Source organism: Lethenteron reissneri, chromosome 58 (assembly GCF_015708825.2).
Source record: "Lethenteron reissneri isolate LAM-NWPU_2019-01 chromosome 58, ASM1570882v1, whole genome shotgun sequence".
In the NCBI taxonomy this organism is placed as follows: domain Eukaryota; kingdom Metazoa; phylum Chordata; class Hyperoartia; order Petromyzontiformes; family Petromyzontidae; genus Lethenteron; species Lethenteron reissneri.
This window is the reverse complement of record NC_083836.1, coordinates 7,341,411-7,364,723: the sequence shown is the minus strand read 5'-3', so window position 1 is coordinate 7,364,723 and position 23,313 is coordinate 7,341,411. Positions and strand designations below refer to the sequence as shown.

Genomic DNA, 23,313 nt, shown 5'->3' with positions numbered 1-23,313 from the left:
CACGTGAGTGAGTGAGAGAGAATGACTAACACGTGAGTGAGTGAGAGAGAATGACTAACACGTGAGTGAGTGAGAGAGAATGACTAACACGGGAGTGAGTGAGTGAGAGAGAATGACTAACGGGAGTGAGTGAGTGAGAGAGAATGACTAACACGTGAGTGAGTGAGAGAAAATGACTAACACGGGAGTGAGTGAGTGAGTGAGAGAGAATGACTAACGGGAGTGAGTGAGTGAGAGAGAATGACTAACGGGAGTGAGTGAGTGAGAGAGAATGACTAACACGTGAGTGAGTGAGTGAGTGAGAGAGAATGACTAACGGGAGTGAATGAGTGAGAGAGAATGACTAACACGTGAGTGAGTGAGAGAGAATGACTAACACGTGAGTGAGTGAGAGAAAATGACTAACACGGGAGTGAGTGAGTGAGAGAGAATGACTAACGGGAGTGAGTGAGTGAGAGAGAATGACTAACGGGAGTGAGTGAGTGAGAGAGAATGACTAACACGTGAGTGAGTGAGTAAGAGAGAATGACTAACACGTGAGTGAGTGAGAGAGAATGACTAACACGTGAGTGAGTGAGAGAGAATGACTAACACGTGAGTGAGTGAGAGAGAATGACTAACGGGAGTGAGTGAGTGAGAGAGAATGACTAACACGTGAGTGAGTGAGAGAGAATGACTAACACGTGAGTGAGTGAGAGAAAATGACTAACACGGGAGTGAGTGAGTGAGAGAGAATGACTAACGGGAGTGAGTGAGTGAGAGAGAATGACTAACGGGAGTGAGTGAGTGAGAGAGAATGACTAACACGTGAGTGAGTGAGTGAGAGAGAATGACTAACACGTGAGTGAGTGAGTGAGAGAGAATGACTAACACGTGAGTGAGTGAGAGAGAATGACTAACACGGGAGTGAGTGAGTGAGAGAGAATGACTAACACGTGAGTGAGTGAGAGAGAATGACTAACACGTGAGTGAATGAGTGAGAGAGAATGACTAACACGTGAGTGAGTGAGAGAGAATGACTAACACGGGAGTGAGTGAGTGAGTGAGAATGACTAACACGTGAGTGAGTGAGTGAGAGAGAATGACTAACACGTGAGTGAGTGAGTGAGAATGACTAACACGTGAGTGAGTGAGAATGAACGAGAGAATGACTAACACGTGAGTGAGTGAGTGAGAATGAATAACACGGGAGTGAGTGAGTGAGAATGAACGAGAGAATGACTAACACGTGAGTGAGTGAGTGAGAGAGAATGAACGTGCTGCAAGGACGGGAGGGAGGGGATTAGGGTATCACAGACCTCAACAAATGTGTCAACAATCGGAAAGGCTTCGGGTAAATGTAATAAAATACCCTAGCACAGAATAGAAACGTTAATGAAAAGAAAAAAAACATCGGACTTACAAACAAAAAATCTTGGTTCTTTCGGTAAAGTCACGTAGATAGAAAATAGAAAAAAATAAAATAAACTTTATTTTTTGCCATCATAAATTTAAAATAATAAAAAAAACAAAAAACCCACGACGTTTCTAACGCAAGACATGCGGTATTGTCTGCCTGTCTGTGCCGATTAACTTCTCCATTATTTTCAATGCTTTCATGCTGGTTTAATTGCATGACTGTGGTGTGTGTGATTGCGTGAGTAGATGCGTGATTGTGCGGATGTCTGCAAACGTGTGAGAGTTTGTGAGTATGCTAACACGTGTACGTTATTAATTTGTTTCGAAATATATTCATTTTAAAGAAGTGCTACTGCTGATATTCACAATGAATATATACTGCTTAGGAAACCTGTGAACATACTACCGCTGTGTTGATAATGATCAAACTGTTACTGATGATAACGGTGACGCTAATACTAACACTGAAAATGTTGCTACGATGTGAGTTGCAGACGGTGATAATGCAATTCGTGAAGACGCTAACTGCTCATAACAATTGCTGCTGCTGCTGCTGCTGATGATGATTGTTAGCAGTGATTTAGCAGGTACCCGGGCAACGCCGGGTATTTACTGCTAGTATGGGGCCGTCCATAAATGACGTCACGCGATTTTGGACAATTTTTGACTCCCCCCCCCCTTTCGTCACACGGCGTCACAAAAAGTCAGACCCCCCCTCAAATATGACGTCACAAAGCTCTGCCCCCCCCCCCCCAAAATAGAACATGCTTCAAAACGCTTTAAACTATTGTCATTGTAGTGCGTATTTAATGTGGCGCTGCCTTTGATGTTGCAGGAGAAAACATTTATTAAAAGTATATTTAATTAAGTAGAACGTCTTCTTGGTTCTTTCGGTAAAGTCACGTAGAAGGGAAATAATAAAAATAAAACATAATACAATTTAATTCTCACGACTTTTCGGCCACAACACAAGCAGCCGTCCTCAGGTGAAGACAGAGCCATCTGAAAGACAGCGCTCCAATGAACACTGCTAAGCTTGGCAGCGTATTTTAAGCTGGGTGGGAGGAGAAGAGCGCCTTAATTGTATTTTATTATGTTTTATTTTTATTATTTTATTATTTTCCTTCTACGTGACTTTGCCGAAAGAACCAAGAAGATGAATCCCTGCAGTCACGAAAGCTTTAAATCGAAATTTAAGTAGAACGTGTTGTCTATATTTATTTAAAGTTGCTCATTTTTACGTAACGTCACATTTCTCAACCGCCCCCCCCCCCCATCGTCACAAATGTCTGACCCCCCCCCTCTCTAGGTGCGTGACATTATTTATGGACGGCCCCCCATGCAAATAAAAACAAATATGTAATAGCCGGTGGAAGCGGCCGCGCAAGAGCGTGGCCTGCATCCTCCAACCGCATTAGCTGCCAACCCAGATGGCTTCCCCGTATTATTGCAACAGGGAAATTGAGTAGTTTCAGCTTCATATGACGTACAGCCGTTTCAATACGGGCATCTATTTTGTCTATTAGTTTGTGTCTCTCCCTTGTGATGGGACTTTGTAGGATGAACCTTGAGATTTACAAAGGCACGGGGTGAGCATTAAGGTCTGAATTCGTCTATAACAAGGTTAGGGCACTGATGGGGGGTTGACAGGTTTGCAACCGGGAGCGCGGGGCTGTGGGTACTTGTCCTGCCACCTCGTGCGAAACGTCTGGCCAGAGACAAGGATGACGATCTACACGTGCGGTGTTATCGCCACTCATCAAACCTTCTCGTAAAAACGACTGTAGCGTGGATCTCCTTTAACGGAGGAGGAACAGCAAAACGACACGAACTCCCTCTCTCTCTCTCACCAACTTCGCCTGTGCTCAGGCGAAGTTGGTGGTGTACATAACGAGAAAAACGATGCTGGAAGATGACACTGACGGCTGCTCTGTGCTTCCAGTGTTCAGGGGCCTGCTCAAGGCGCGGCTCCGGCTGGAGCACGCGTACCACACACATGTCGGTGATGTGCGCGTCTTCTTCGAACGCTGGGGAGCCGGACAAGCCCCTCTCTGTACCAGCGTGGACGGCACCCTCGTGGTGTTCACCTTCTGAAGCGCTTGCTCGTCACCGTGGCGTGCGCGATGATCACCACCACCACGTGACTTTTCTTTTGTGTTGTGCACGGTGCATTTAGCGCCACAGCGCGTGGATTTATAGCGTTTATTTGTTTGCTGGTGACTGTGTATTTCATATCAGAATCGCCTCCAGTGCTGTTGCTGCTGGCGGCAATACAAGTTGTTTAAAAGTCAAAAGTCTCTCTCCCGATGCCCTCTCGTCGCGGCCATCAGCGGCACACCTCCACATTTGCATTTAGCTCCTGAGCCCACGCTGCTGCCATGCGCGAGAACATCATTAGTAGCCAGCGCGTAACAAAAAAGTGCTGGTGCGGGCTTAACTATTTGTAAATGAATAACACTGAGAGTAGAACATTGGAGAGTTAGTTTTTTTTTATCAGTAAAGATATGCCAAGGGAAAGCCGCGTGTGCGTGTGCGCATTTGCGGGGTAAATACTACCAAGCACGGGCGGGTTTCACATCACGGCGTCGAGGCGCCCCGTTTCTTGCGAATTAGCGAGACGTTTCGCGGCCAGCCCCAATGGGTGGCCTCCGCTTGCGCCTGCTCGCGAATTGCCTCGTGCTGGCTGCTCTGAGTCTTCGCGTGAGCTCGGTAAGTCACCGATGCGATCCGCCAACGCGCGCCCCCGTTGTTGGACGTTTTTCGCACCCGTACGTAGCCAACCGACTCATCACATTACGACCAAATGCGTCACCCACTTTGCCAATTGACGCCGGCACCGTTTGCCGTTGTGGTGCGGTGGCCGTGGTTGTCGTGGTTAGCGCGTCAAGACTCCCGTTGTAGAAGTCGCCGGCTCGATCACCTGTCGGGGCAGTTGAAGCAACAGGGGGGGGGGGGGGCATCCTAAATCCGCGCGTTCTCTCTCTCCGCACAGCCGTATAAATGTGGATCGCCAAAGACGATTGCGGTGGGGTAAAGTGTAGTAGGTACGTCCACCCACCTAGTCCAACAAATTTGGCCATTGTGGAAGACGTCTGGCCATTGCGGTGGTCAGCACCTTGTCAGTTAAACACTCGCCACTGATGTTACTTACGGCAGGGAATTTCATTGCTGGAGCGTGTGGATCATGGTTCCACCTCTCCCGCCCCCCACAAACAGCACCCTACAGCAAGGTTGTAGCCGTGGAGTCAACATTGGGGGGGACCAAATCTTCCAGGGGGTCTAGGGGTCCCCCCCCGAGAAAAAAATCCTAAAATTGAAAACTAATTTCCTTCCTAAAATATAAAAACATTCACTAACACATGGGATGGACTTTTCATTTATTTGTTACAATAATGTCTAATAGTGTATTGTATTACATTGCTCTGTTTTTACTTTTTAACCTTTTCTTGTTTCATTGTATGTAATGGCAGAGATTAGGGATTAATAAAGTACAAACATAACCACAATCATATGAACAGAAATCGATGCATTGTTATATGAAGACAAGTCCAGATATTGTGGCCAAGGTTGAGCAAATTGTTTTTATTTACATAGCATAGAAATTATTATTTTTAAAAACATTTTTATAGAAATATATTGGGGGGGGGGGACATTTTGAGCATATTTGAATATTGGGGGGGGGGGATGTGCCCCCCCCCAATATATGTTATAATTAAGGCCTTGCCCTACAGCATCCTCCATTGTTTTATCATGTTCAAATGAACACGTGCGTCGCACATTTTTTTCTCGCTGTGTGGGTTTTTGAAAGCCAGGACTCAGTTTACGCCTTCCTCTGGTGCCTGGTTAGGAAGCCTTTATTAACAACACGTATTTGTGGTGAACATGCAAACAAAACAAACTCTGATAATACAATGGCATTGTCTTTGGGACTGATTGGCCTACACCAAAGACTGCTTTCTTTATGACCTAGTCTCACCAGTGGCAGACCAGAGTACGACAAACGTCGAACAGGACGATTACTTGTGCGGCGATCGAAACGTCGTGATCTTTTATTTTTTCTACCTACGTGGCTTTACCGAAAGAACCAAAGAGTATGGATTCCAGCAGTTACGAAAGCTTCACACAAGCTTGTGTTGCCTCTGAAACGTCGTGATTTAATTTATTTTTATTTTATTTTTTACCTACGTGACTTTACATCTTAACCACATGTTTTATTGCCAGAAAGGGTAAAACCTATTATTATTTTTCATAATCTGTTGTTGGCAAAAAAAGGTCACGTGATATGTATATACGTGCGTTGAACATCTTTCGCATCCATACTCTTTGGTTCTTTCGGTAAAGTCCCCAACTGAGAACGATTGCTTGTGCGGCGATCGAAACGTCGTGATCTTTTATTTTTTCTACCTACGTGACTTTACCGAAAGAACCAAAGAGTATGGATTTCAGCAGTTACGAAAGCTTCAAATCAAAATTCATATTCTTTCGCATCGTTTGTAGCCAACCGTGCGAATCGGAGGCGCGGTTGGATATGCAACAATATACGCGCGTATATTAATGCGTCCGCTTGCTTTGCAATTTTTTGTTGTTATTCACCTTTATTTTTCAGCAATGTGCATCGTTCTTCAATGAGACTGATGGTCCCATGTGTGGCAATATCTGTAAAGGTGATGTGCGCACACACGTACACCCAAGGGTTCATTGTACAATTAATTGGCACAACACACACAACTGGCAGCGTTGTAAAAACAACAACAACAACATCTACCATCGCCAAGTAGTTAGTGGACGTGATTAGCTTAATGTGCGCACAGAGTATGCGTGCAATTCCAATTCGTCTCGGGAGATGCGCGGTGTTTCTTCCCACTTGCCCCAACAGTCTACGTAGGACACTTGTGGGATCTTTGTCTTTATCTCTACTTGCGGGGTTCCGCGGTGGCGTAGTGGTGAGCACACTGCCCTTACCTGGACGTTGATTCCTGGCCACTGCTGACATCGGTAGTGAATATCCGAGCCAGTCCCGGGTGCATTCCCTTAGTCATCTCTCGCCTAACCAGTGCCTGGGCACGGTGCGTCAACGTCCGTGTTTGGGGGGGACAAAGTGGGCCGTGCGTGGTGCTGATCCAGACTTGTGGAGGCGGCGAGGGTTGGTGAATGACACACATTTTTTTATTTCAATGTGAAACTCCTGACCTGTGTGGACGTCGAGAAAGAGCCGTACCCTGGCTTGCCAACAGGCAGAACAGCCAATGGGGGACCCACCTGTTCCATCTGTATGGGATACAGTGTTGCCCCCTCGCATGCGTGGGTGGTTATTCTCCGGGTGCTCCGTTTTCTTCCCACGTGCATAAACACGCGTGCATTACATTGGCCGATAAACACCTTGATATATAGGGGACCGCAGAGCTTGGTGGGGGAGAATTTGGCGCTGGCTCGCCGTCTGGCTGCCTGTCTCACTTGCCTGCCGATACTGTGCAGGTCACGAGTTTAAATCATGAATGGGTATGCCAGCTTCCATGGCTGCGTACCGGTGGGCAGCAGTAATGCAGTGGACCGTAATCAGTGCTACATTTATTTCCATCCGGGCTTCAATTCCCGACGATGCGCTTCCTTCAAGGTCACGAGGACAGCCCTTTATCAATCCACTGCTGGATGAGGGGTACCCGTCCCAGTAAGGAGATTATTTGACCAAATTTTACAATGCGGATGATACGGGAGCCTATACGGTACAGTACAATAGTGGATGTTGCTGTGCTGTCCTCTGCTGCCTACCATGCTTCCCCACAGGCTACATGACAAGCTGTTTGCTATGGTGGGGGTCCCGCACGACTAACTCACGATCCAAATTCAACTCTGCTTAGCGTCTCAGAATTTGGGATTTAAAGGTCAAAGGCCACCACCCTTTCGGTCAAACTTTATCCTTCACCGCAACTGAGTACTGCGCCCGGTGTGGCATGTGAATATCAGCACTGGGAAGACGAATGCGGCCGGGAATGACTGTTGACCATGCCACCCACACGAGTGCCATATAATAACCCTGTGTGTATCCCAATAGTCTGTTAAGCCGTATCTATGGATCATTGTCTTTGTGTGTGTGGTCCGCGTGATTACATCACAGATGAAAGTGTTAAGGTGAGGATCAGTCTGAAGAAGCAGCTGGGTGAGAATGCGGTGAGTTTCGCACATACGCCATGTGAAAAACCCAACACAGTAGATGCCTGAGTTTGACCTTCCACGAAGCTCATGGTCCACTGCACAAACCATGGCAGATGCGGTTACCTGATGCAACAAATGTAAAAGTAATAACTCTCCAGGAATCAGCGACTGCGGTGATACAGAACAGACCGTACGACGTAAAGCAACCCAGCGCCCTATCCACAAATACGACGGAGACATCGCAAGCGACACACTATTCCGCTGCTGCCAACACGGTTGTCTGGCTCGACCATTGGCACGTGAAATTGTAGTTGTTGCATTGCGTCTACATCAGCAGGCGACACGGAAGAAGAAGACTCGAGGAATTCGGCAGCACCGTGCATGTGGACTGCGGCTCAGAGTCTAAATGAACGCGGTGGTGTTTAACTCGGACACTTAACGATTAACACAGTGCCATGCTAAACCTTCTCAGCGAAAGAAATGTAATGATTGAATCAAGAAGAAATCGAACATTTACCCTAAACATACACGCAAATAATTCTCCCTTAAGACATTAAGCCATTTTCCATTCCCATATCAACACACCTTGTGATTAAACGCCTGGATCTCTTCATATATGATCACGTACTTCTGCCGCCTTCTGGAACACTGTTCCTTCTGATATAAAGAAGCCACTGGGAGCTATGTCATTCTAGATTTGAAGCTTGCGTGACTGCAAGGATTCATACTCTTAGGTTTTTTTTCGGTAAAGTCACGTAGGTAAAAAATTAAAGTTAAAATTAATAAAAGTAAAATAAAAATGAAATAAAAATTAAAATCACGACGTTTCGAAGGCAACACAAGCTTCCGTCGTGATTTTTATTTTTATTTTATTTTTATTTTACTTTTATTAATTAAAATTTTAATTTTTTACCTACGTGACTTTACCGAAAAAACCTAAGAATATAGCTATGTAATTCTAGATTTGAAGCTTGCGTGACTGCAAGGATTCATACTCTTAGGGTTTATTTCGGTAAAGTCACGTAGGTAAAAAAGAATAATAAAATAATAATAATAATACATGAAAATTACTCAATGAAATCACATTTATTATTATTTTATTATTATTTTTTACCTACGTGACTTTACCGGAAAAAAACCTAAGAGGGAGCTATGTACTTTTCAATCTCGGTTGAAAACTAATTTCTTTAAAGCGGCTTTTTGTGTTAAGTTTGTTGTCCTTCCCCAGCACCTCCAATTAGCACGGTTGGCTACGTACGGTGTGAAAGAAGTTCAACATACACTGCATATATCCATAAATACACGTTTGTATGCTGTGCGGATTCATGTAAGCTTGCCTATTTAGTCATGAAAATGTGGTTATTTATCTTTGATGCCATCTTTTTTCCAATTGCGTCTCTCCCGATAGATATTTGATGTTCGTTTGGGAAACTATGTGCTTTACGTGGCGTTTGTTTTTCTTTTACTTGAATGGAACCGTGTACGGCCTAGTTTTGGAAAGTTATTAAATCATTGCCTGCGATTCGTTTTCATCGGTTGTTATAATGACTATGTTGTGAGCATATCTGAGATGGCTAATACGTTCTCTGAGCTGACGTTTATGCCTTGAGTTAATCAATTAGTGTCTTTGGAAAATATACACCAATGCCGTTGTGAAGGACCTTGGCGAATAAACGGCATTTTAATTGTCACAATAACAAAAATAATAATATGTAACGCATACATTTTCGCGAAAAGTCCAAATTTCCTCTCGTGACTTAGAGGCGCGGAGATCAGCTCAGGGTTTATCTTCATACGCCCGACGGAACCGATGAGAAGCCTCCAATTATCTCTTAAGAGTGGCGGTGGATGCTACCGCTGGCCATATATGCACGTAGGACTTCTTTCGCGCCGTACATAGCCTGCCGTGCTAATCGGAGGTGCGCGGGAGGCATCAGAATGTGAAGTTTATTATCCGAGTAAATAACCCATTGTGAGCTGCACAGCTCATTCTTCAAGGGTGACTCAGCCAGCAGTCAGCAAGAGTACCAAAGCGATACGTAATAATAATGTAGGCGTAGCGGGATTCAATGCCAAACGATTGGAGCAATGCCAGGGAGACGCGGCGATCTGCCAGGGTGGGGGGGGGGCAGTCTCGGTTCGAGGGGAGACAACGGTGAGTAAGTTGAGGGCTTCGATGTCCAGGGGACGACTGCTGAGGCCTTCTCGCCTTGGTGAGGAGGGGCCGGGAAATTCGGATGAGGGTCTTTGAACCCATAAGAGTGACCAACGTAGAAGCAGAGCGAGCCAAAAGGACAGCAGCCACTGTCGAGAGATGGAGTGACGAGTTTAGCGCATCTTCTTGGTTCTTTCGGTAAAGTCACGTAGAAGGGAAATAATAAAATAATACAAATAAAACATCATAAAATAATTCTTACGACGTTTCGGCCACAACGCAGCACCTGAGGACGGCTGCTTGCGTTGTGGCCGAAACGTCGTGAGAATTATTTTATGTTTTATTTTTATTATTTTATTATTTCCCTTCTACGTGACTTTACCGAAAGAACCAAGAAGATTAATCCCTGCAGTCACGAAAGCTTTAAATCGGAGTTTAGCTCGTATGCAGGGAGTCAGGTGACTTTTTGTCAGTATTAAGAATAAAAAAAAATTAAGTTTGATAAAAAAAATAATAATCCTATTCACCTAAACGGTTTTTGTTTTTCTTGTGTCCACCCCTCGCATGCCCACGCTGCCAGTATGTGTGGGACGACTCGGAGCTCTTTCTCTTCCGAAGCGCCGTCGCCTACGCGATGCGTAAAAGCCCCGAGCAGCACTCCGCCTTCACGTGAGCGACGCACGCAGCCCACGGATACTTCCCCATCGCCTTGAGCTCGCAAAAAGGCGCTGCTGCGTTAGAATGCTGCATCCTTGTAGGGCACTTGAATGGATTTTAGATGTATTTAAGTGATATCTGCTTCCATCGGCCGTGACCTTGCACTGCTTCATGAGAGATCCAAATTAATTGTTCTCCCATGATGTCGATGACACAACTGATGGCACGATTGAAATATAAAATGTTTTTGTTATGTTGTTGTAACTTTCTCACCCGCCTTTGCTGGACATCTGTGAAAACGAGCTCGATAGCTCATAGGATTGCTCCAGTCTAAATAAAACACATTCCTCCTGCGGAGGGAGCTGCTAGGAACGTTGGGTTGCTCGGTCAGTGGCCAGGGTCAACGGCGGCGTGGTGTATCCCGCAAATATGCCCGACTGTGAGGGCGGGCACAAGCTGGCGTGAGTAGGTTAAACGTTGAGTTTTATAAGGGCACCACGGGGTGGCCAGCCCATCCACACCCAGCCCCACCCCTCCCCACCCAGCCCCTCCCACCCTCCCCACCCAGCCCCTCTCCACCCTCCCCACCCAGCCCCTCCCCACCCTCCCCTCTCCACCCAGCGCCACCCTTCCCATTTTTGGATGCACGACGGACGGACACAATAATCCCCTGTGGGCTGGTGTAACCAGGAGGTTCCTACCAGTATAATCTGATAAAGATTCTGATTCTGAAGAAATTGAGGGGGGGGGGGTGAGGAATCACACGTGCAGAACTAAAAACCAAACAAATAACGCATCCGAGCTCTTTTCTCATGACATTTGACAGCACAACTGAGATATAATTGTTTTTTTTTACGAAGACAAATAAAAACTTGTTCATCTTCACCAATGATATGCGACCCGACCACGTTGCCCGAGCAGGACCGAGCACGTGATCGTCTGCGCCAAGACGGAGAGAATCTCATTCTACTTCGCGGTGATGAATCCGAACCGGACGAGTACCCTGGTGGAGAAGCAGCAGCTGGTGCGTGCCGTCAGGTCAGTGTCCACCCCCGGCACGCCCCACGTCGCTCTTTTTAGACAACAAATTGACCGCTCGTGCGCGATGCAGCGTTGGCAGTGGCGCACAAGCGATGCGTCAATCGCGCTGGTCTGGAGAATGAAGAACGTGGCACGGGCTTTAGAACCGAGGCCGACCGCTGGGAGAGGATGGGGGGGTTACGCTCATGGGAAAATGCCGCGTCGAGCAAAATACCGCGTTCTGCAAATAATATCACCTAATGGGAAGCAATGGGGTTGCGTTCCTGGGTCCGAAATCATCACCCCCCCCCCCCTTTCTGTTTGTTTGACTCGTTCTGCAAGATTTCCACCCCTCGTTATTGTACGAAAAGCAGCGGTCTGCAGCCTGCGGCTCTGGGAGCTGCATTCGGCTTTTTTAAGGACCGCTGCTACGTGACTTTATTCGTCAAGGACCACCGCCGTCTCGTATTCACCACTTGCATTGCGGATCTTGAAACATAGAGTTTTTTTTTTTGGTACCAAATTCGCAAAAATGGACTCGTGTTATATTAGTTGCTGACCCATGTGCTACTAAAGCATGCCGAGTCGCTCCCCGTGTCTTGTGTGTGTGTACACTCTTTATTTCTCAATTTCATCATGATACAAACTCCCACCCCCCCCAATCTCCATTCCAGTTCGACGTTCGCTCCCCCCCCCCCCCAATACTGTTACTTAGGCACATACATATTGAACAGCTACCGTCAGTAATACTGCCTTGAAAGAGAAAATTGACGAATGCGTCGTATCGTTTTTTTTGTGCTGTCGTGCACACCGCCAACGCTGTGTGGCCAAATGATGTACACGATTGAACATGTCCCAGCGCATGCTATACATTTCATGTTATGTAACTTATTCGAAAGTGTATCGGATGTCTTATTATACCGACTACTTTCTTGCATTCTTAATGAATTTTAAAATACGTGTTTTGTTCGCCTCCCGGTTCTGGGTAGCCGGGGGTTTTACTGTGCCATAATCCTCAGCTTATAAGATGCCCCGGAATATAAGAGGCAACTCGTAAACACCTCCCAGATTATAAGACGCACCCTAACTTCTACTTTAGAATACTGTATAGGGGGGGAAACGGTGTTTTTTGTAACCTGGAGGATACAACGATAGGTGGCATGCCAGTCAAGAAGAAGGTGCATTGCCTGAAATGTTGCCTATCGTGTATTTAGTCTTCCGTAAGGGCAGTGTTATTGATGAATGGGTTAAGTGTTAGGTGACCTCGCGCCAGCAGGACATTGCCCGACACACTCCCACGCCTCCGATTAGCACGGTCGGTCACGTACGGTGCGAAAGAAGTTCAACGTACGCAACGCACTCCACTCCAACAGTGACCAGTGACACCAATCCCCTGGCCTTGAAGGTTGTCGCGCCCACGCATGAACCGGGCCTTCATGCTGGACGTGAGGACGCTGGAGTTCGTGGGCATCAAGCCGACGCTGGCTCCGACGCGCTCCGCGTTCAAGGACACGTGGCTCGTGGCCTACGGCGTCGTGAGCGGCGTTTCCTTCCTGGCAATGATGGCCCTCTTCGTGGACGCGTGGCGCAAGCGATACAGGTGAGCGAGGGTTGACCCTCCAGGTCCTCGTGATAATAATGACGGTGGGCAAGTGCGGGACCGATGGGTGAGGTGAGTCGGGGCGGGGGGGTGTCAAGCACTGGCCACCAATGCGTAATCATTCGTGAAATTATATTTGTCAATTGTGTTTTTTCGTTTGAAGTCGACAATGACTAGGGGTGGTCGAAAATCATCGAAAGCAAGACGGTGATGAAGACGACCCCTAAGCCCTAAGACCGATGTATGAATGACGAAACAAAAATAATTGGTCTCATTCGTGACGCAGAACGAAGGTCATTTATGATGGGAAACCGCAGTGCACTGAGGTATACCGAAAATGGTAAATTTATATACATGAACAGGATATAAAATTATTTACTGAGTTCATTAATTGGTTGATCTGATAATAGTTAAAGGGGCTAAGAGTGAACAAACTACATTTTTTGCTTTAGTCGACTGGCCTAATAAAATGGCTATAATAAAATAAAAAAGCGTAAACTAAATTACCGCTAGGTAAAGTCACGTAAAGGGACTTTACCGAAAGAACCAAGAATATGAATCCCTGCAGTCACGAAAGCTTTAAATCAAAATTTTAATTACCGCTGCTTCAGAATAAGCAGCGATTCCTAGGTCATCGCCATCCCTAACCTGGTCAACCACGAAAGCATCCAAGCATCGACCCCAGATGTTAATCACACTGTCAGGGCCACTTCAGGATTCTTAAATCACGTCGTGAGGCGATGGATAATAAATAATGTTGACAAAATTAACACTGCTCTCCAAGCGAGTATATGATTGGATCGGGTTCTGGTGATAATTGGAGCAGTTGCATTGTAAACGGTATGAAGAAAATGGAGCAAGTTGATCAAATAAAAATATCCCATTGAACCCATTATTACATTTTCACCATTTTTCGTCTATTATTACATTTCAAGATTTAACCTATAACTTCCCATATAACTGCACAATATATAATAACGAACCGTGTTTTCTGCTTGGCTGTGCCTAGGCAGAGAAGAGGTCTTGATTCAGAGGCCACCGATCACCCCGCAGACGGACTCCCCACAGCGATCAGCGTTACGACCCAGTACAACGGAGATGCCCTCACCGCCCTCTAGACCACCATGGCGAGATGTTCACTCCATCGCCTGGTATGCACGAGGTTCGTGGGTTCGATCCCGACCACGACGCTTGCTGTATATTTGGAGTTTGCACGTTCCCTCTCCATGTGGATTTTCTCTGGGTCCTCCTGTTTTTCCCTTCACATGCGGAATCAACGTGTGTTTAGAGTATTTGGCTGCGATACATTTCGACGTGATAAGCCACTTCGTTGAGCTATCATTTGTGCTCAGTCGCTTCTGAGAAAATGCTATGTACAGTAGCTCAGTGGGCCTTACCTGGTAAAATTTTAAAAAGTTTTAAAGAGTTTGCTGAGGGCCTAGTGCCCTTATCGTTTTCGTTTGCATAGTGCATACCATCCCTCTACCATTTTACCACCACCCATGCCCCATTCCACACTCTCTATTGTCATTCACCTTGGTTTTTTGTTCAGTTCTAACTTAAAATGTGGTATACTAATTGTAAAGCTAAATCAAAGTGAACATTAACAAAGCCTTTTTTTTACTCGCTTGTATTTAGCTCACTCTGTTGTTGTTGTTGTCGTATCCTCAAATCTTGTAACTCAATTTTAACCTCCTTCCCAATGTGGTATCGACTGCAAACTTGGTATACTTATGTCATCCTGATGACAATACTATATTCTATCATTAAAATTAAAAAAATGTAAAACCATCTTTTTTATATGTTGTGTTTCGGCTTGGGTCTAATTGTCCACGCTCAACTGACGTTGGCTGTAAATCACCACGGTCCCTTACGTTATGGCAAGCCTCGGGGCCACTTCCTGGAGTCGTGGAGTTCTGCCATTACGAGTACGGTACATTTAATTAAAGCGTGTTTTTAAAAAAGTATTTTAAATATTACTTTTTATATTCTGGCATTAATCCGACAGGTGCTATGGATTAGGATGTATCATCAGCGTTGTGTTTCAACCATTTTTATATTTGTGGCCTTGAGCTGTAGCCTCTAAAAACCTCTGCGTTAATGCGGCCCTGCTCACTGCCACCCACAGGATTGCCCCATGTGTTGTACTGCATCCCTTAAGAGTGAAAAAAATTTGCATAAGGGGCCGTCCATAAATGACGTCACGCACCTAGGGGGCTGGGGGGTTAGACATTTGTGACGATGTGTGACGAGGGAGGGGGGAGGTTGAGAAACGTGACGTCACATCAAAATGCGCAACTTTAAATAAATATAGAATTGTTATAACAACACTAATTGCTATAACACCACTCCTACAACATCAGAGTGCAGCGCCACATTAAATACGCACTACAATGACAAACGTTTAAAGCGATTTGAAGCATGTTTTATTTTTTTTTGGTGTGGGGGGGGGCGGGCAGCGCTTTGTGACGTCATATTTGAGGGGGGGTCTGACTTTTTGTGACGCCGTGTGACGAGGGGGGGGATCAAAAATAGTCCAAAATCGCGTGACGTCATTTATGGACGGCCCCTAAAGACTGCAGTACATCATTGACGCACATTGATGTATGTATTGTGGAGTATTATTGTAATAAGATAAGTAGAAAATGGAGTATCTCCACAAATGACTAAAATTGTTATCGCCCTTCAACCTATTGACTGTTCAGACCAATATCATCCAGCAGATTGTGTTTCATCAAGAAAACTCTGCACCGAATTCGACCTTCCAAATATTCTAGCTATGAACATCGCACAACCTAGCAGTTTCAAAAGCTTCACTCTGCTCATTAGTACACCAATGAAGCAAATGCGAATCAGACCAAAAGCAACCACATTATAGGAGAAATAAAAAAGGTGGCTTGAACAAAATGAAACTTAAAAAAAAAACATCCATCGGAAAATGTAATTGCAGAAACGTACGGGGATATCTTGTCAATTAAGAGGCATGCAATGATTCAGCCTCACAGCAATTGGATCCGTTTATCTTTTATTCAGTTACAATCCGATTCACAATCCAATTATTGTCGGTTGATTAACAAAAAAATAATCCTGTGCGTATTTATATAGTTTGCAATAGAATGTAAAAAAAAAACCCGTACCACCCTTGAAATGTGATGCATCGTCATTATCTGGGGTCACGATTGCATTAGAAGAAAAAAATCTTTGCGTCTGACTTAATCCTCATTTGTATTGCTTTTTTTAGTGTATGCTTTGTACAGTTTCGTTGGTTCAGTTCGTCTAAACGTAACAATATCATGTGCACATATGAATTGTAAACAATCGATTGTCACACATGATGCAGCAATATGAAGAAATCAATGCCTCATTACATGCCTAGTATTTAAAACTATGTTATCGCATTGTATGTGGCCTTGCAATTAACAATAAAAAAATACGTTCAATACAACTCCTGTCCATGTAAATAACAAACACAGACACTTAGTGTGTTGTGTCAATTCCTAAGCGATAAGAGGTAATCCTTGAATTATGTCGGCATGAATGCGACTCACATGTGCAGATGCACACATCTGAATCTCAATACACACTGCTATTACCCTGCCCCAAGCTTGCAAATTCTAATTTATATGCATATCTTCAAGTCGGTTATCTGAAATGTGCCAGTATGTAGGTCTGATTGGAAATGGAGCCCTATAAATAACTTCATCCCATTACTCCGCCAAAACCAAATGGGTTCTTGGTTTAATACGAGCCCATTGCCCGGGAATGACAGACTGATGAAGACTCATCTGCTGGTGGCTACCATAGTACCCCGGCTCTCGTATAATGTCCGTGATGCAATCACTTTTAGTCTGTTGGTGGTCGGCGATGCGGCAATCGACTCATCTCGACGAGCTGGACACGATGCACAGCTACGGTGCGTTCGAGCGTTCAGGGTTTCGGCGCAATCGTCCTCGCTGCGTTTCGACATCGCACAGTGTGGCACCGATTTCGGATTGATTGGTACCCCAGTCGCGGAGTTAAGTACACCCCTGAAAAAAAATAGTGGGCCCAGAAATAAATTATTTAATTGCCTAGGCCAGTTTGTATTATTTGGTACCCCGAGGTACTGCCATAAGGATCAAGTGCCAGGCTGCAGTAGGATTAGCTCATTTGGAGGTCACAAGAGGAAGGCTGGTTTGCCCCAACCGATTGTCATGAATAAATGGGACAATGCTATTCTGATGATTTCAGCAATTGTGAGATTAATTTACATGCAACGGTACATATTACGTGGCTGCATAAGACAAGGGGACACCTTGCCTTGAATTTTATTTCAACAACTGAAATCTATCTTAAGTTGGAGCTTTCGTGACTGCAGGAATTACTCTTTGGTTCTTTCGGTAAAGTCACGTATAAAGATAAAATAATAAATTAAATAATAGCATACGACGTTTCGATTGCAACACAAGCAATCATCATCAGGTATAAATGAAATAGCAACAAAAATATAACCAGAAAACTATAGACAGACATATAAGCAGACAGATATCACTAAGATACATAGAGAGAGAGTAACACATAGGCACAGAGAGGGAGATCGTCTCTGTGGCGAGGCCTTAAATAGACAGAGGGGGGCGGGCGCGGAGAGAGGGAGGGGTTAGAGAAAATATTAACATGTCAATGAGTACGAAACGTCGTATGCTTTTATTTAATTTATTATTTTATCTTTATACGTGACTTTACCGAAAGAACCAAAGAGTAACTGAAATCTACTCATGACCATCACCGACGATCTTTCCATGGACAGACAAAGACCTTCCAAAGCAATCTGTCACGTCAACTTGATGGAACATCCCACATCTGGTTCCAGCAGACGAGCTAATGTCATCACTCCACCTCTATGTTGCACCTCCTCCCAGACGTACTCTCTCATTCTGACCCACCCCGACTGGACATCTGCGAAAAAGGGCTTCATAGCTCATCGGGTTCCTCCAGTATAAATACATATTCTGATTCTACCTTCACTCCGTTGTTAGTCGCGACCACGGCCCATCATCACTTCCGGTGACATGACCTGCCAAACCCACTTACCGGAGAACAAAAAAAGAATGTTCACAAACATGAATTACCTTTCTTTAACCATGTTGTCATAATAATCAGCCATGATCAATCCACTGCTGGATGAAGGCTTCCCTAAGCCACTCACATTTCTCTCTTATGGCTATGATTATACAATTTTTTTTTTTACCTTCAGCAGTATCTGCCTTCACGGCAATTTTTGGAGGTTTGCTATCGACGAAGTCAGGTTTAACTTCGCTTCTCCAGTATTTGGCCGTCTCATGTCGCAGCTCCCTAAACCACAGTGCGTGGATGGCGGTGCTCGCCACAGCGGGTGGGCACGACGGTGTACAGAGGCTTGGCAGTGACGCACAAGTCGGTGTACTTCGCGTCTAACCGCTGCACAGCGTGCACTCCGGAGGTCATCCTGCAGACGGTGATGATGATGAGGAGCGATTGGCACCACGCTGGAAATTATCACGGTAACAAGTCCCAGCACGCTCACGGCGAAACTGTTCGAGCACGACATTGTACAGCAGGGAAGGCGAACTCACGTCATCTGAGCAGCGGTGGCTTCTGGCTAACCATCGAACAAAGACAGTCACCGCATCGCGCGCGCTTTTAGGAGCGATTCTGTGGCCATCTGGAATGCTCTTCCTTCTGATATTAAGACGCCATTGGAGCTATGCACTTTTAAAGCATCATCTAGACCAGGGGTGGGTAACGTCCGACCCGTGGGCCGTATGAGGCCCGCGAAATCATTTGGTGTGGCCCTGCCAAGGCAACCGCAGGTGGGACTCGAAATTCAATAAATCTAGGAGCAAACCTGGAAAAGCAGTTGCGAGTAGCAACGTCGTCAATACCAGCTAACATCACACGCCTCACCAAAGAGAAGCAGTTCCAGCCATCACATTCGGGGTGAGTTAATTAAATGTTTGACCAAATATAACAACGGGCAAATTTTTAAGTTGATAATGTTGTATGGCCCGCGGATGATGTTGTAAATATCCAAATGGCCCTTGGCAGAAAAAAGGTTCCCCACCCCTGATCTAGAGTGACAACGAATAATCTTTAGAACTGCTTTTTGTGTTCAAATTGTTGCCCTTCCCCCGCAACTCCAATTAGCACATACTCTTCGGTTTTTTCGGTAAAGTCACGTAGGTAAAAAATAAAATTTAAATTAATAAAAGTAATAATAGAAATAAAATAATAAACACAAGTCCTCGTCATCAGGTGGGACCGTCACAGTAAATCTAGCTGTGACGGTTCCACCTGATGACGGAGACTTGTGTTGCTTCCGAAACGTCGTCATTTATTATTTTATTTCTATTATTACTTTTATTAATTTAAATTTAATTTTTTACCTACGTGACTTTATCGAAAAAACCTAAGAGTATGAATCCTTGCAGTCACGAAAGCTTCAAATCTAGAATCCAATTAGCACGGCTCACTACGTACGGTACATGTAGTGGACCTTGATGCGTTGTCAGAAACGCATTTCACTCAGAATGATCACGCCCATGATGCCGACGGACAATGAATACAGCCACGCGACCAGGAGGACCTTTTGGGTGGCACGTCCACTCGAGGCGGACGTGTAATTGTACCGGTAGCAGATGGCCAGATATACCTGCCCAACGGGATGACCAGCGGCAGAGACCAAGATGATGGAGTCCACTTATGTGAGAGATACACTCGTGCACGCTGATTTTATTTCTTCCGTATGTATTGACGACTTGACACGCTTCTCTTGAGATGGCACTTTATTGAAGACACGTTCACTTGACATCAGGCGGAGACCCCCACTGCAACAGCCCCGAGTCTCCCGTGCATCTCCCCCTTTTATACCGACACGAAGCCACGCCCCCCTTCTCGATCATTCTCGCTGACTCTGGACGCTCCCTCCACCGGCAGACTCCACCGTCCTCTTCCGTCACATGACCACGCTCTCTTCTCGAAAATTCTCGTAGCCACCAGTCACTTCGCACTCACAACTGATACCCCTGTAATTACCTCCCGTGGCCACTAGTCCACTCACGGCGCATATAGGCTCTACTGTCATTACACGTACAAAATCACCTTTATGTATGGATGTTAAACTTATTTCGCATCGTACGTAGCCAACCATGCTAATCGGAGATGTGGGGGAAGGACAACAAACTAAAAACAAAAACTAGTTCTAAACAAATGAGTTTTCGAGACGGAGACCAGAATGTGCAGAAAACTTGAGGTTTCGTATCAGCGCATGCAACGTCTTCTGCAGGTATGGTGACACGCTGGTCACAAACACGATGGATATTTTGCGTATTTTCGAGTTTATAATGAGAAGCAGGGATATGATACACAAAGGGGAATTGCCTCAGACTTAAAGTCGATGCCTATTAGTGTAACATTGGTCTCGGACGAGTTCTTGCTGAAAGGGGTGTGGCGTGCAGAGCGAAGTGGCATTTTCACGAGCCAGATGTGTTGATCGAAAAAGGTGAACTGCAATAGAATAAAAAACTTTTTTTGTATCGCACATCTTAGATCTAGCTCATTCCTGAGGCCACAGAATTGTAGGTGTCGTAAATAGTTTGACAATAAGCAATGAGGACACCCTAATGTGGCGGGTGTTGCCATCCCCTCATATTTGGGCCTTTTGTTTCCAAGCACTTCAGTTCCATCCGATAATAAAACAACACACATCCCGGTCGAACATCATACATCTCACTCTGGGAATTATGTATGGAAACGTCGGACATGCGAACGGCTGTAAAAAGCGACAGAACCACCAGGCACCGATACTTCATTGGTAGGCGTGGGATGTCAGGCCGTCAAATAAGTAATGTATAAAAAAGGGCTTCAAAGAAGGGCTCTGTAAAAAAGAAAATCAGGGTTAAATGAGGTTTTCCTGGATACAATAATGAATATCGCGATCGTACGTTGGTGTTACATTATCTCTGTCTCCCACTCCTAATGTTTCCATGATGAGGGGCACGCTCGGGTCAACTAACTATATTCTCATCCTCTTCGTATTAATGAATGCATCGGCTGAGTACAAAAGATGGCCATGACAAACTCACTAAAGCCAACGTGTCACCCTAATCATACGCACACTAATCCTACATCTGATGGGTTTTTGTTGTTGGTACTATTAGTGTTCTCCCTGCAAGGATTTGTGATGAGTGGCCCTCATAATAACATCTGGGCACGTAAATGCACTTTGCAAATTGTGTAAATTGCATTCTCGGTGGAATCTTCAGAATTCGACAACAAAATTCAATGATTTGTGATAGAGTTGCAATGGCTGTGAGGCGAACATTTTTAATGCGTTTTTTATCCTTTTCAACAATCATAACGAAGGGCATTTTTGCAGAAATATTTAAACGTGTAAGCATGACGGCTGCTGCGATATGTATATTTTTTCACAATAAAATATTAATGTTCACGATATGATCATCGCAATATAACTTTCCCCGAATCACTTTGTAGGAATATGGTAGTTCACACATTTTCAGTGATTTATATAATTTGTTTCTGGTCGACCACCTTTAACGCCAGGGCGCCTCAGAGGGCTTGATAATAATTATTATTTTGTTTAACACGTAGGCTTTCGCGACCAATATCATCCATAATACAGGTTTTTTGGGGTTAGATCGCGTAAATATATAAATCTGGTTATCGCCTGATGAAGCTAGTTGCAATTCCTGGCGAAACGTGGTACTCAGATTGTAAATGTTGTGGCTTGGCTCTCCAACACACCGGTGTGCTGTACTAGTGACGAATTGGCACGTTCTGTTTACGTGACAACCCTTACTAGTTGGCTGTATCGAAGGTGGCGGGTTTAACATGTGTATATATTTTGCGATTATTCTTTTGTGTTTTGTATTATATGGTTTTGCATCGAACTAAGAACTCATAATACATAACAGACAGGGTTGTCATCCGGAAACATCTGGCAGTTTCCGAGCATAAGTTCAAGCAATTCTGACTCTATTGAGAAGCTACTGAATGCAGAAACCGATCTAGAATTTGCTGAAGTTGACCCGATTCTGCAGAAATTCCGTGCTCCCAGTAGGCTGTGTGGCTATTGGAATGTGTAAGAAAGTACTTTTCTGTTCATGTGGATGGACTGATATGTGTGGATTGTCTGATTAATCTTTTTCATATAAATACAATGTAAACTTTGATTGACCAGATACAATGTAACATATTCCGTGATGTACAGAACCTCAAAATGTTATCTTCACTGCCACGCACACAACAACATTCTGTACAGAAGGCGAGAACCCTGAGACATCTCGTCAAAATAGGTAAAGAGCTTTGCTTTGGTGGGATACTGAGTTGTTTAATAGCAACCCTCACCCCCCAAATCCTGGAAACATAATGAAAGCAATAACATATATCCTGAATGAATTCAGTTGCTGAGTTAACTCCCAGGACGAGGAGCAAAACGCCAGACGCATTAGTCACATGAATTTAACATCAACTTCCACGTTGTCCTGCGTTGAGCTATTGTTATGGATTGCATCCCCCCCTCCCGCCCACAAATCCATTAGAGCGTCGAATGTAGGCGTGTAATGACAGGGTGTCACCTGTCGGCCTGAAGGGGTAATCGCAGATATGGGCAAGTTACATAATGTCTAATTATGAGGGGTTCGTATCTGGGGCAAAGGTGAAAGGCAGAGTCAGTCGGGAAGCTCCTGGAACCTGCTCGAAGGTTCTGGAAGGGGGCATGGCCGGAGGCGTGGCCGGAGGCGGGGCTTGGCCACGTCAGGAGGTATATAAGGGGGTCCTGGCTGCATCGCTGCTCACCGTCATCTCTCTTCGTCGTGCGACCACGTGGCCGATCTTCTGCAAGGCTCTCATCGTCGCCGTCGCAACGCTGGTCGGACAGCTGCGTAGTTGTATGCCGACGATGGGGTTGTGTGATAGGGTCGGCGATGTGTAGCTGTGTTACATAAATGTATCGCCCAGTGTGTTCCTAATAAATAAGAAGCCTTGTACACGACGTGTCTCGGAAGCCGCTCACTGCACGTGTATGCCAAATGCTGCTGTGGCTCAATAGAGAGTGGGGGAGAGCGGAGCTGGGCCAATGAAGGGTAGGGGAGGGGAGCTGGGCCAATGAAGGGTGGGGGAGTGGAGCTGGGCCAGTGGAGATTAGAGGAGTGGAGCTGGGCCAATGGAGGTGCGAGATGCCCTTTCTGAGGGTGCGAGACATGCCTCATTTTTTTAGAAGGTAAATCATCTCAACACAAATTAAGCATGGGCATGTCGGTACAACTACTTTGTTTCATCCAACCTTTGTATTTAT

The 23,313-nt window shown here is 45.3% G+C and overlaps 1 protein-coding gene across 1 annotated transcript; it reads left to right on the top strand.

Annotated features, from left to right (window-relative positions):
- The first annotated feature begins 3,910 nt into the window (after nt 1–3,910).
- On the top strand, nt 3,911–15,178 carry LOC133357540 (collectrin-like). Its single transcript, XM_061575514.1, has 7 exons — nt 3,911–4,107; nt 6,005–6,062; nt 7,514–7,566; nt 10,287–10,375; nt 11,285–11,401; nt 12,789–12,983; nt 13,993–15,178. The coding sequence occupies exons 1-7, from the start codon at nt 4,036–4,038 to the stop codon at nt 14,099–14,101; spliced, it is 693 nt and encodes a 230-aa protein (XP_061431498.1). The 5' UTR covers nt 3,911–4,035; the 3' UTR covers nt 14,102–15,178.
- Nucleotides 15,179–23,313: the final 8,135 nt, after the last annotated feature.